The 13666-nt window shown below is 38.9% G+C and overlaps 1 protein-coding gene across 1 annotated transcript in view; it reads left to right on the top strand.

Annotated features, from left to right (window-relative positions):
• LOC126188961 (laminin subunit alpha) overlaps positions 1–13666 on the top strand; it is a 364582-nt gene that overhangs the window by 323485 nt on the left and 27431 nt on the right. The window contains exons 48-49 of the mRNA XM_049930722.1: positions 11823–12142; positions 12789–13033. Of these exons, the coding sequence (XP_049786679.1) occupies positions 11823–12142; positions 12789–13033 (565 nt within the window). The remainder of the gene's footprint in view (positions 1–11822; positions 12143–12788; positions 13034–13666) is intronic.

Raw genomic sequence — 13666 nt, 5'->3', positions numbered from 1 at the left:
GCCCTTAAGAATTGACACACATTTGAACATTTTTGTAATTTTTGGTTTATTTTTGAAAATGCAAGTTTTCTATTATTTTTCTATAGTTTGGCAAACTGTTGTATAGACAACATCCTGCTTTTAAAGGCTCGTTGTCAGTTAATTTGAACCAATTTTCTTCAATATGATAATCATTTTTATTTCTTGTGTTATAGCTATGGATATCTCTATTTAACAATGCAGCATGATTACTTTTTACATAAATGTTTCATACATGTTTAGTGATGCTACTATTAATGTGTTTAGTCCCTGAACATATTAACAGTAGCATCAATATACATGTATGAAACAAGAATTTATGTAAATAGTATCATGACAAGTTTTGATCTTTTAGTGAATCTTCATTAGATGAACTGTAGACTTTACATTGTAATTCATCAACAGACCAGGATGGAAGAGGTGCTCACATTGTGAGACCAGGATAAAATTGTTACAAGATAGTAACTGTGTTTCCCTGGTGTGTGTGTGTGTGTGTGTGTGTGTGTGTGTGTGTGTAAATGCGGAAAGATGTATGCTTGGCTTTTTTCAGATATATTCAAGCATGACTGCTGTAAAAAATTCATAAAATAATAATAATCTTGATCATACTTTTAAAAAATGTTCACTGATCAACATTTTTCTGTGTAACAAAGTTTCATTTGTAAAAAAGTTCAGCAACTTGATGAAATGTAGCACTTTTCTGTTAAGGTCTACATCTACATCTACATTTATACTCCGCAAGCCACCCAACGGTGTGTGGCAGAGGGCACTTTACGTGCCACTGTCATTACCTCCCTTTCCTGTTCCAGTCGCATATGGTTCGCGGGAAGAACGACTGCCGGAAAGCCTCTGTGCGCGCTCTAATCTCTCTAATTTTACATTCGTGATCTCCCCGGGAGGTATAAGTAGGGGGAAGCAATATATTCGATACCTCATCCAGAAACGCACCCTCTCGAAACCTGGCAAGCAAGCTACACCGCGATGCAGAGCGCCTCTCCTGCAGTGGCTGCCACTTGCGTTTGTTAAACATCTCCGTAACGCTATCACGGTTACCAAATAACCCTGTGACGAAACGCGCCGCTCTTCTTTGGATCTTCTCTATCTCCTCTGTCAACCCGATCTGGTACGGATCCCACACTGATGAGCAATACTCAAGTATAGGTCGAACGAGTGTTTTGTAAGCCACCTCCTTTGTTGATGGACTACATTTTCTAAGGACTCTCCCAATGAATCTCAACCTGGTACCCGCCTTACCAACAATTAATTTTATATGATCATTCCACTTCAAATCGTTCCGCACGCATACTCCCAGATATTTTACAGAAGTAACTGCTACCAGTGTTTGTTCCGCTATCATATAATCATACAATAAAGGATGCTTCTTTCTAATGTATTCGCAATACATTACGTTTGTCTATGTTAAGGGTCAGTTGCCACTCCCTGCACCAAGTGCCTATCCACTGCAGATTTTCCTGCATTTCACTACAATTTTCTAATGTTGCAACTTCTCTGTATACTACAGCATCATCCGCGAAAAGCCGCATGGAACTTCCGACACTATCTACTAGGTCATTTATATATATTGTGAAAAGCAATGGTCCCATAACACTCCCCTGTGGCACGCCAGAGGTTACTTTAACGTCTGTAGACGTCTCTCCGTTGATAACAACATGCTGTGTTCTGTTTGCTAAAAACTCTTCAATCCAGCCACACAGCTGGTCTGATATTCCGTAGGCTCTTACTTTGTTTATCAGGCGACAGTGCGGAACTGTATCGAACGCCTTCCGGAAGTCAAGAAAAATAGCATCTACCTGGGAGCCTGTATCTAATATTTTCTGGGTCTCATGAACAAATAAAGCGAGTTGGGTCTCACACGATCGCTGTTTCCGGAATCCATGTTGATTCCTACATAGTAGATTCTGAGTTTCCAAAAACGACATAATACTCGAGCAAAAAACATGTTCTAAAATTCTACAACAGATCGACGTCAGAGATATAGGTCTATAGTTTTGCGCATCTGCTCGACGACCCTTCTTGAAGACTGGGACTACCTGTGCTCTTTTCCAATCATTTGGAACCTTCCGTTCCTCTAGAGACTTGCGGTACACGGCTGTCAGAAGGGGGGCAAGTTCTTTCGCGTACTCTGTGTAGAATCGAATTGGTATCCCGTCAGGTCCAGTGGACTTTCCTCTGTTGAGTGATTCCAGTTGCTTTTCTATTCCTTGGACACTTATTTCGATGTCAGCCATTTTTTCGTTTGTGCGAGGATTTAGGGAAGGAACTGCAGTGCGGTCTTCCTCTGTGAAACAGCTTTGGAAAAAGGTGTTTAGTATTTCAGCTTTACGCTTGTCATCCTCTGTTTCAATGCCATCATCATCCGGGAGTGTCTGGACATGCTGTTTCGAGCCACTTACTGATTTAACGTAAGACCAGAACTTCCTAGGATTTTCTGTCAAGTCGGTACCTAGTATTTTACTTTTGAATTCACTGAACGCTTCACGCATAGCCCTCCTTACGCTAACTTTGACATCGTTTAGCTTCTGTTTGTCTGAGAGGTTTTGGCTGCGTTTAAACTTGGAGTGAAGCTCTCTTTGCTTTCGCAGTAGTTTCCTAACTTTGTTGTTGTACCACGATGGGTTTTTCCCGTCCCTCACAGTTTTACTCGGCACGTACCTGTCTAAAACGCATTTTACGATTGCCTTGAACTTTTTCCATAAACACTCATCATTGTCAGTGTCGGAACAGAAATTTTAGTTTTGATCTGTTAGGTAGTCTGAAATCTGCCTTCTATTACTCTTGCTAAACAGATAAACCTTCTTCCCTTTTTTTATATTCCTATTAACTACCATATTCAGGGATGCTGCAATGGCCTTATGATCACTGATTCCCTGTTCTGCACTTACAGAGTATAAAAGTTCGGGTCTGTTTGTTATCAGTAAGTCCAAGGTGTTATCTCCACGAGTCGGTTCTCTGTTTAATTGCTCGAGGTAATTTTCGGATAGTGCACTCAGTATAATGTCACTCGATGCTCTGTCCCTACCACCCGTCCTAAACATCTGAGTGTCCCAGTCTATATCTGGTAAATTGAAATCTCCACCTAAGACTATAACATGCTGAGAAAATTTATGTGAAATGTATTCCAAATTTTCTCTCAGTTGTTCTGCCACTAATGCTGCTGAGTCGGGGGGTCGGTAAAAGGAGCCAATTATTAACCTAGCTCGGTTGTTGAGTGTAACCTCCACCCATAATAATTCACAGGAACTATCCACTTCTACTTCGCTACAGGATAAACTACTACTAACTGCGACGAACACTCCACCACCGGTTGCATGCAATCTATCCTTTCTAAACACCGTCTGTACCTTTGTAAAAATTTCGGCAGAATTTATCTCTGGCTTCAGCCAGCTTTCTGTACCTATAACGATTTCAGCTTCGGTGGTTTCTATCAGCGCTTGAAGTTCCGGTACTTTATCAACGCAGCTTCGACAGTTTACAATTACAATACCGATTGCTGCTTGGTCCCCGCATGTCCTGACTTTGCCCCGCACCCGTTGAGGCTGTTGCCCTTTCGGTACTTGCCCGAAGCCATCTAACCTAAAAAACCACCCAGCCCACGCCACACAACCCCTGCTACCCGTGTAGCCGCTTGTTGCGTGTAGTGGACTCCTGACCTATCCAGTGGAACCCGAAACCCCACCACCCTATGGCGCAAGTCGAGGAACTTGATGAAATGTAGCACTTTTCTGTTAAGGTCCATCCCATTTTGTCACACTGCAGCTCTGTTTGCTAGAAACCAGAATGACTTGACGCTTCCAGTGCTCTTCCTTTTTTTCTAATAATGGAAAAGCAGTGTATTTGGAGAAAACTGAGGAAGTATTGTGCTTACTCATATCTTGTGTGATATATTTCATATATTTGAGTTCTCTGTTAGGCTCCTATTAGTGAAAAAGTAAGATGATCCAAACATGAGGTGTGAGAGGCCTACTGAATGATTATTTTAGAAAAATTTAGAGATTCTCTATTTGAAAGCTGGCAGCATTATGTAAAAAAGTAATTTAAAAATGTTAAGCAGCTGCTGTTGCTTGGTATTGTAAGAGTAACTTGTTTCTCTCTGTCTCTGCTCACCCAGCTGATGTGGTACACTAAATGTGAAGACATTCATCCATGAAATAAATGGAAATTACACTACTATTGCTACTGGACTACCGCTGTAGCAAGAACAAATGCGGTAAATGGAATGTAGTACTTTATAGAGAAACATGCAATGAATGACCAGTTGTGCGTAACACTGAATACATTGACTGGACCATAGTAATACAGGTTACAGAATAGGCTGATCACTCATTTGTGATCACTTAAATAATGCTGTTTCTTTGGCGGCTCAACAGAGCATGCCAGGGGCCAACCCAGGTGGCCTCTATAAGCAGGCCTGTGACTGTATGGATACACTATCTCTGAAATTGTGCGTGTCATGAGTGAAGGTACATCAACTACTAATGAAAATACAAATGTAACATGTAGATTTTTCAAAGAACTGAAGTACTGTGCATGACGTTACAATGTTAATACTTATCTAGTTGCACAAATAATCAGTCTGATCATGTTAAGGTTTCATTGTTGTGCAAAGATTGATAACTTGCTTTAAAAGTTCAGAAATATAAAACTGTGCACTTTTCAAAATTAACAAATTTAGTATCTTATGACTGCAACTTATGTGAGTCACAATTGGAATCAGTCACATTGTACACATAAAGAGTATAACAATTTTTAGGGATACAAAGTGAAATGATAATACCAGCAGGCTGCATCTCTGATTGCTCTGATTGATCCTAGAATATTGCTCAAGTATATGGGATTCATACCAAAGAGGACTATCTACATTTATATTCAGGAAACCACCATGCAGTGCATGGCAGAGGGTATGTCCCGTAGTACCAGTTATTAGAGTTTCTTCCCATTCCATTCATATATGGAGTGTGGAAAACTCATAATTTGCATGCCTCTGTGCATTCTGTAATCATTCTAATCTTGTCCTCATGATCCACATGTGAGTGATACGTAGGCAGTTGTAGTGTATTTGCAGAATCATCATTTAAAGCCAGTTTTTGAAATTGTGTTAATTGGCTTTCTCAGAATAGTTTACATCTATGTTCAAGAGTCTGCCAATTCTGTTTCTTCAGCATCTCTGTGACACTCTTTCATGGGTCAAACAAAGCTGTGACCATTCGTGCTGTCCTTCTGTGTGTCTGTTCAAAATTCCCTGTTACTCCTATTTGGTATGGGTCCTTCAGACTTAATCAATATCCTACACTGGGTTGCATGAGTGATTTGTAAGCAATCACCTTTGTACACTGATTGCATGTGTTGCTGATAAACTGAAGTCTACCATCTGTGTTACCCAGAACTGAGCTTATGTTATTACCCACAACTGAGCTTATGCGATCATGCCATTTCATAAGTGTTACACCTAGGTGTTTGTAAGAGTTGGCCACTTACAACTGTGTCTTGTGGATATTATAGTTGTAGGATATTACATTTTTTCATTCTGTGAAGTGCAAAATTTTATATTTCTGAACATTTAAGACAAGTTGCCAATCTTTGCACCACTTTGAAATCTTACCATTATCTTGCTGAATATTTATGCAACTTCTTTCAGACAGTGCTTAATTGTAGATAACTGCATCATCTGCAAAAAGTCTGAGTTTATTATTAATATTATCTGCAAGGTCATTAATATACAATGGGAATAGCAAGGGTCCCAACACACTTCCCTGGGGCTCACCTGCAGTTAGCTCTCACATCTGGCAATGACTCTCCATCCAAAAAAAACATATTGGGTTCTTCTTACCAAAAAGTCCTCAACCCAGTCACAAATTTCACTTGATACCCCTTCCTCAATCCAGTCACAAATTTCGCTTGATACCTCTTACAATTGAACTTTTGACAATAAGCTTAGGTGTGGTACGGAGTCAAGTGCTTTTTGCTAAACAGGAAATGCTGCATGTATCTGACTGCCTTGATTCAAAGCTTTCAGTATGTCATGTGGGAATAGTGTGTGTTGAGTTTCACATGATTGGTGTTTTCAGAATTCATGCTGGTTGATGTGCAGGAGATCATTCTGATCAAGATACCTCAGCATACTGAGGTATGTCTGAGTTTAGAATATGTGCTAAGATTGTTCAACAAATCATTGTCAAGAACAGTTGCTACTCACCATACACTGAAGATGCTGAGCCACAAATAGGCACAACAAAAAGACTGTGAGAAAGGGAGCTTTCAGCCAATAAGGCCATTGTCAAAATAGACAATATACGAGATGTGATTGGAAAGTTTTAAGAATGGCTCCGTTACTGCTTACTGGTTTAGTGGGCAGGTACACGGATGGTGGGGAGTAAGTCATTGCCTTGTCCTTGAACGCCCTCTGACAGGAAACTGCGTTTCCTTTATTCAGTTAATTGTGGCAGCTGGTTGAGTTCAGGTCTGTTAGGGTTTGTTGCCGAATCCTGTCTGCGTGAAAATGGACGTAAAAATGGAGCAACCAGTTTGTGTGAAATTTTGTTTTAAAACCAGGAAATCAGCTTCTGAGACTTACAAAAGTGTTAAAAATATCTTTGTGAGATAATTGTATGAGCCAGTCAAATGTTTTTGTCTGGTTCAACAGATTTAAAAATGGCCGTGAATCATTTGAAGATGAACCATAGTCCGGTCATCCTTCCACCTCAAAAACGAATGAAAATGTTGTGAAAATTCGTGACTTAGTGTGCTCTGATCATAGACTTAGACAATTAGGGAGATGGCTGATGAACTTAATTTAAGTTTCTATGCAGTTCAGTCAATTTTAACTGAAGATCTGGACATGCATTGAGTGTCCGCAAAATTCATTCCAAAAGTGTTGTGAAGTGACCAGAGACAATACTGACTTGAGGTGTGCCAACAACTAATTAATTGGACTAAAAATGACTCAGATTTGTTAAATAGGGTAATTACAGGTGACAAATCTTGGGTATATGAATATGATCCTGAAACCAAAGTGCAGTCTTGGCAGTGGAAGACTCCAGGTTCACCAACCAAAAGAAGCACAGCAAAGTTGGTTGAAGGTGAGGAAAATGTTGGTGATATTTTTTTCGATTCTACTGGTGTATTGTGCATCACGAGTTTACCCCTGGAGGACAGACAATTAACCAGGATTACTACAAATGTGTCCTTGAGCGTTTGTGTGAAGAGGTGTGGTAGAAAAGGCCTGCATTGTGGAAAGACAGGTGTTGCGTGGTACACCATGATAATGCTCCAGCTCATCATGCCTTCTCTATTGTTGAATTTTTGACCAAATTCAAAATCCTTGTGCTTCCACAACCACCATATTCTCCTGATTTGGCTCCTGCAGGCTTCTACCTGTTTCCTAAACTGAAATTTTCACTGAAAGGGAAGCGATTTGACTCAATTGAAGACATCGAGGCAAATACAGAGAGCATACTTAACACAGTTCAGAAAAAAAAAATTCAGGAATGTTTCCAAAAATGGAAACACCGTAGGAGTTGGTGTGTTCAGTCAGGAGGGGACTATTTTGAAGGAGATGCATCACAGTAGTATGTAAGTACCACCATTGTACAATTACAAGCCCATTCTTAAAACTTTCCAATCGCACCTCGTACACACACACACACACACACACACACACACACACACACACACTCATGCAAATGTGATTCACACAAACACGACCACAGTCTCTGGCTACTGAAGCTTTTCGTAATATTTTTACATTCCATCCTGGATTTTCCATTGTTTAAATCAATGTCAAGAGTACTGGGTGGTAGTTTTGTAGATTACTTTTACTGTCTTTCTTGTAAATGTGTGTGACCTATGCTTCCTTCCAGGTACTGGGCGTGGTATTTTGTTCGAGGGATCTACAATAAAGTGTAGTTAGAAGAGGGGATAACTCAGCCGTAAACCCTGTATAGAATCTGATAGGGATTCCATTGGGCCATGGAGCTTTGTTCAATTTTAACGATTTTATCATTTTCTCAATGCCACTGACGCTAATACTGATGTCACTGACATTGTCAGTGGTATGGGGATTAAATTGGGGCAGTTCTCCCACAATTTCAGTTTCTGTCTCCGTCATTAGAGACTGAACGCTAACTTTAGTACCACTAACAGCCTCTACATATGAACAGAATTTCTGTGGGTTTTGTGAAAGATCATTTGACAATATTCTGCTGTGGTAGTCATTGAAGGTTTCATGCATTGCTCTCTTTGACAGCCAAGCATATTTTTTTCAGCATCTCTTTCTCTATAGTCGTATGCTGTGTTTTACATCTATTATACAGTTGTGCGTTATTCTGGAAGTTTCTTTATAGTGACTATGTGCCATGGAGGGTCCTTCCGATTATGAACTGTTCTACATATATATCCAGTGCATGGTTAATTATTCTTTTAACCTGGAGTTGTAGTTACTCTACATGCTCCTGCCCTGTGCTGAGAGTTTCAAGTTCATCATTGAGATATGACACTGCTGACTTCTTATGTAGTTTACTGTACATATATATCTTTCTGCTTGTTTTAGTTGTCCTTTGTACTTTGGTAATCATCGTTGCCACAACTGCATTTTGGTCACTGATACAAGTTTTGATGTGACCATCCTCAAAGAGGTCATGTCTATTTGTTGCCATTAGATCCAATATATTTCTATAGTGGATGGCGTTCTGAACTATATGTTCAAGGTAACTTTCAGAGAAGGCATTAAGTAATGTTTCACAAGATGTCTTATCATGCCCACCACTAACAAAACTGTAATTTTCTCAATTGATTGCTGGATGGTTAAAGTCTCCACCAGTGATTATGCTATGATTGGAGAACTTATGTACAAGTAAACTGAGATTTTGTGTAAAGTTTTTGGTTACAACAGGAGATGAGTCTGGTGGGTGATAGAAGGATCCAGTTACTATTTTGAGCCCACCTCTCATACTGAGTTTTGCCCCAACAATCTCACATACAGCTTCAATTTCTATCTCAGTGGATTCAAGTTTCTTGTCTGCTGTGGCAAATACACCACCTCCATTCCCCATTAGCCTTTCCTTTTGATATACAATTAAAATTTCCCCAAAAATCTCACTTCCATCAGTTTCAGGTTTCAACCAGATTTCTGTACGTAGTAGTATGTGAGCTTTGCTGCTCTTCAGGAGCACTTCAGACTCTGGCCCTTTGCTGCAAATGCTTTGGCATTTAACCATTAGGATTTAAATACTTTCACCTCTGGCAGGCATTTCTTTTGATCTTACACTCATATTTCAGGGATTCCTACAACTGTTGTTATATGGATTGGATCAAGAGTTGCCTAATCTAAAAAAAAAAAAACCTTTGCCAGTCACTGGAATGATCCAAGCTTGACCTCAGAGCTCAGATGACAGGCATAATTTGTTCCAACATGGCTGGCCGCAGTGGCCAAGCGGTTCTAGGTGCTTCAGTTAGGAACCACGCAACTGCTACGGTTGCAGGTTTGAATCCTGCCTCGGGCATGGATGTGTGTGATGTCTTTAGGTTAGTTAGGTTTAAGTAGTTCTCAGTTCTAGGGGACTGATGACCTCAGATGTTAAGTCCCATAGTGCTCAGAGCCATTTGAATCATTTTGTTCCAACATGTGCCACAATCTGCATTTGGGTAGACTTTGTTCCCTGAGTGGCTGTCGGAATAGCCTCTTCAACATGTTGAATGAGTCCTCCAACATACACACTGAGTGCACCTGGCGTACTTTCCTGTCTGTTGCTGCCATTTTCCTAAGCGGTACCATTATTTGCCACACGTTTGAGCTGCCAATGATTAGTAGACTTCTACCCTTTTGCCTTTGCCTCCTCTTGATACTGGACAGAACAGGTTTCCCCAAAACAGGTGACATGAGTCCAACTAGCTTAGTTTCAGTTTCATTTTCAGTGAAAGATAGAACCTTGAACTTATTGAGTTGGGGGATCGGTATGACACCTTGATTACTCCCTGGTCACCATCTACCGCATAAAGGACGTCTAGATCTACCGCTGAAACACCTTCGTAGTCAGGTGGTCAAGTTTTGACAGCTCCCATATTTACAGAGATGACAGGATGCACAGGAGAAGATAGTATTTAGTGTACCTTTAATACCTATACCACAGGTACACTACTCTTGGAAGCTCTTTTACCTCACTGATTCACAGCAGCTGCAAATTGTTTTACAGTAGTCAGAGCAATTCGCAGCTGCTTACAAATGTCAACCAACTCATCATGTGTTCAAGAACAGCATTCACAGGGGACTACATTTTAACTGGTGCAGTGTATTGAACTAAGCCTGCTGATTATCTTTTAATTTGTTGTGCTACAAAATTACTAATTCCCTGTAAGAATTGAAGCAAATGCACAAAACGAGGTTTCTATTAAGGCAAGAAAAAACCTGTGGTAAAAATTATTAGTTTCCTGAAACTTTGAGGTTAATTATGGTTGTTAGCAACCTTGAAAACAGAATTAATTTATGATAAATGTGGATAATACATACTCCTCTTTAAGGGAAAGCTAGATGTAACACAATATGTTACTTACAGTATCTGTTACAATAACTAAATCACAGATACCTATTTACTATAAATTAAATCATGCACAGGACAACAGTAACTTCTGCAAATTCTCAAAAATGCATGTTAATTTGCATTGATATGCAATGAAGTCTACAGTGATCTATTCATTGGCAGTGATTGTGAATCACTAATGCTGACTTGCTATGAAATAAGTTTTCCAGGACAGGTTATGGGTAACTTACAAAAATGTAGTTTTATTAGCGTCCGAAAGTTCTCAAAAACAACTTATTCTCTTGTAATTATACAATGAAATTAGAAAATGATTGTTTTTAATAAAAATAGGCCTACTATTCTTAAAAATTTTAAAAGAGCACAAAGAAGTATAAGCCTACAGTTGATAATAACAGTACGAGTTTACCATGGCATTTGCGAATGTTTGCAATTTCACAATACAAATGAGTATTGATAAAATCAGTGATAGATTATGCAAAAGCAATGCAAACAGTAAAATATGCAAATATAAATTTTCAAATCAGTACATGAATCCGGCACCTGATGTCTCATACAAAGGAAAATTCTAAAGCTGTCTTTCATAATATTGTAGGATGTTGAATGTATCTGTTAACATACCACCTCTGTCATTTCTGATACCCCAGAGTTTCCCACAGAAGAATCCTTCTTTATTTTTTGTCTTACTTTGCATTAAAATCTCTATCATCTTGTTGTCATTTATCAATTTCCATTGTCTTTGTAGAAGTCTTCTACCTCCTCATAATGTTGTGAACCCATTGATGCACTGACTTGAAGGATTTGCAAGGAATATCTTTTTGTTATTTATGAAATTAATCTTACTATTTTGTCTGGGTTTCCATCAATATCGTAATATGGTCTTTAATTTTTCTGTCTGGAGTGAAGCCTACAACTGAATTATATCCATGTATTGTGGAATATGTCCTGATTTCAGTTTTATATGATTTTAATTTTTTTACTACTCTTATGATTACTATACCATATCTGATTTCATCTTATTTCATTCCTCTTCCAACCTTACTACATATCTTCAGGTCCTTAAAGTTCTGGAGTTATTCTCTCAAAAAAAAAAAGTAATCAGAGTACTTGGGTAAGTCCAAGCTGTCGTCTTCTTCAATAAGTGTCATAGTTAGAAAAAGCACATTGTTTAAATATGTCTGAATGTTTGCTCATGGATGGAAAAAAATAATAAACAAATTTAGATATTAATACAGTTCTGTTCTTTCCCTATAGGTTGCAAGTCTAATTTCATTCAGTGATGGAAGTCCAGGATATATAAAGTGGCCCAATGCATCTTCCACAAACCAACTGCAATTGAGTCTCAGGTTCAAGACAGAAGTCAGTGATGGTCTGTTGTTCTATGGAACAGATCAAAGTCAAAACAATGTTGCATCCTTGTCACTACAGGATGGTCGTTTGGTTTTCAGCAGTCAGCGAGAACAGTTACATAGTAGCCAGTCTACACAGTACAATGATAACCAATGGCATGTTGTTACTGCAACCCATGACAGTAGTGCACTACACTTGGATGTAGATGACTTTGACACTTTCACGTAAGTATTGGATGATCATTTTTAATTCTCTCATTGATTCTGCATTGAGTATGCTATTGCAGTTGGCTCACTATTTGTAAAATCACACCTACAACATTTTGCCTTCCAAGTCATCTGTCCTTTCTCCCCCTCATCCTGAGTTCCCCTCTCCACAACTTTGTGCTTCGCTTTGTATCTCACTGTACCTGGCCTAGATACCAATCTCTTTATACTCCTTCCCTTACTCATCAGGCACACCGCTTTCCTCTTTTCTATGCCCCCCACCCCAAGAGTACAGCATACATGTAGGTAAGAGTCAAAAGGTTGTATGTTCTCATGAGTGTGTTCTCTAAAGAGGAAGAAAAATTTGAAAGCTGAGCTATAATATTCAAATTTGCTTTAGATGCCTTTGTACTGTGTAACACTTTTTCTGCACGGTGAAATGTTATCTTTCTCATAGATTGGTTCTTTAACACATAGAATTTGGAATATAGGAGAATCAGAACTTTTCCTTTTGATGAAGTAATCATTCTGTTGAGTCAGGCTAAGATTTTCTGTAGGACGTGGCTAAATTAGGCCTAATTCTAGGCCTGAATACAGCTCCAAGATAAATTTTAAAGGTATTTCAGACTTATCTGTATTAAAACGATTTCTAATGTGTTTTCAGAACGGACACAGCACCTGCAGCACTCCATTTTATGTATGGCACTTTGTTTTTTGGAGGATTACCTCCTGATTTTGAACCTGCAATTGGTGCAGCAGCTTCTGTTAAGCCGTTTATTGGCTGCTTGGGAGATGCAGTTGTTAATGGAGTGTTTATTAATTTTGCCAATGCTAAAGAGCATTCTGGGGTAATTCTTGGAAAATGTCAGGCAGCTGACCAGGTAGTACAGCCACCTGTAATAATTCCAGGTAAGTGAAGGAAGAAATGCAAAAATTATTTTAGTAAAGAAAATATACTGTTATACATATTTGTTCCATAAAAATCTTTGTTATTTGCAGCTTTCATTTTTGTATTAAGAGTTCAGTACAGTTCCTGTAGTCAGACCACTTATTTTCTTTGGAGTTACCACAATTTGTCTATTTCAAGGTAATGTAATGTTAAAACCACTGTCTATGTTTGTGACAGAACGCACCTGGATTTTGTAGTCTCATCCTCAGTAGCACCAATCTTGATCACCTCAAAACTGAAAGTCTACAAAAGTGTGGAATGGTTTTCATGCAAAAATTTACACTTTTATTTTTTGCACACCATGAATAACAGTAATGCTGACCAGTTCATTTACTACAAAAAATATTGAGTGCATCTATCCAGAATTAGCACCCCCCTGTTTACAGAGGCAAAGTTAAGTATCCTATTGGAGCACAAAATAAACAGTTCACACGTATACAGTTAACACTGTCCTACTGTAGTGTGTTAAAGAAGATCACACTATTATAGTTCAATCAAGTTACTCCCTAACCAGATTCATCATGTCCACTTGTCACTGATTTCAGTGACAATAACACTTCAGAGTATCACTAATTACAATGCAAATCAGTCAA

Source organism: Schistocerca cancellata, chromosome 5 (genome assembly GCF_023864275.1).
Source record: "Schistocerca cancellata isolate TAMUIC-IGC-003103 chromosome 5, iqSchCanc2.1, whole genome shotgun sequence".
Taxonomy (NCBI): domain Eukaryota; kingdom Metazoa; phylum Arthropoda; class Insecta; order Orthoptera; family Acrididae; genus Schistocerca; species Schistocerca cancellata.
Note: the sequence above shows the minus strand (reverse complement) of the source record. Positions and strands in the feature narration are given on the sequence as shown.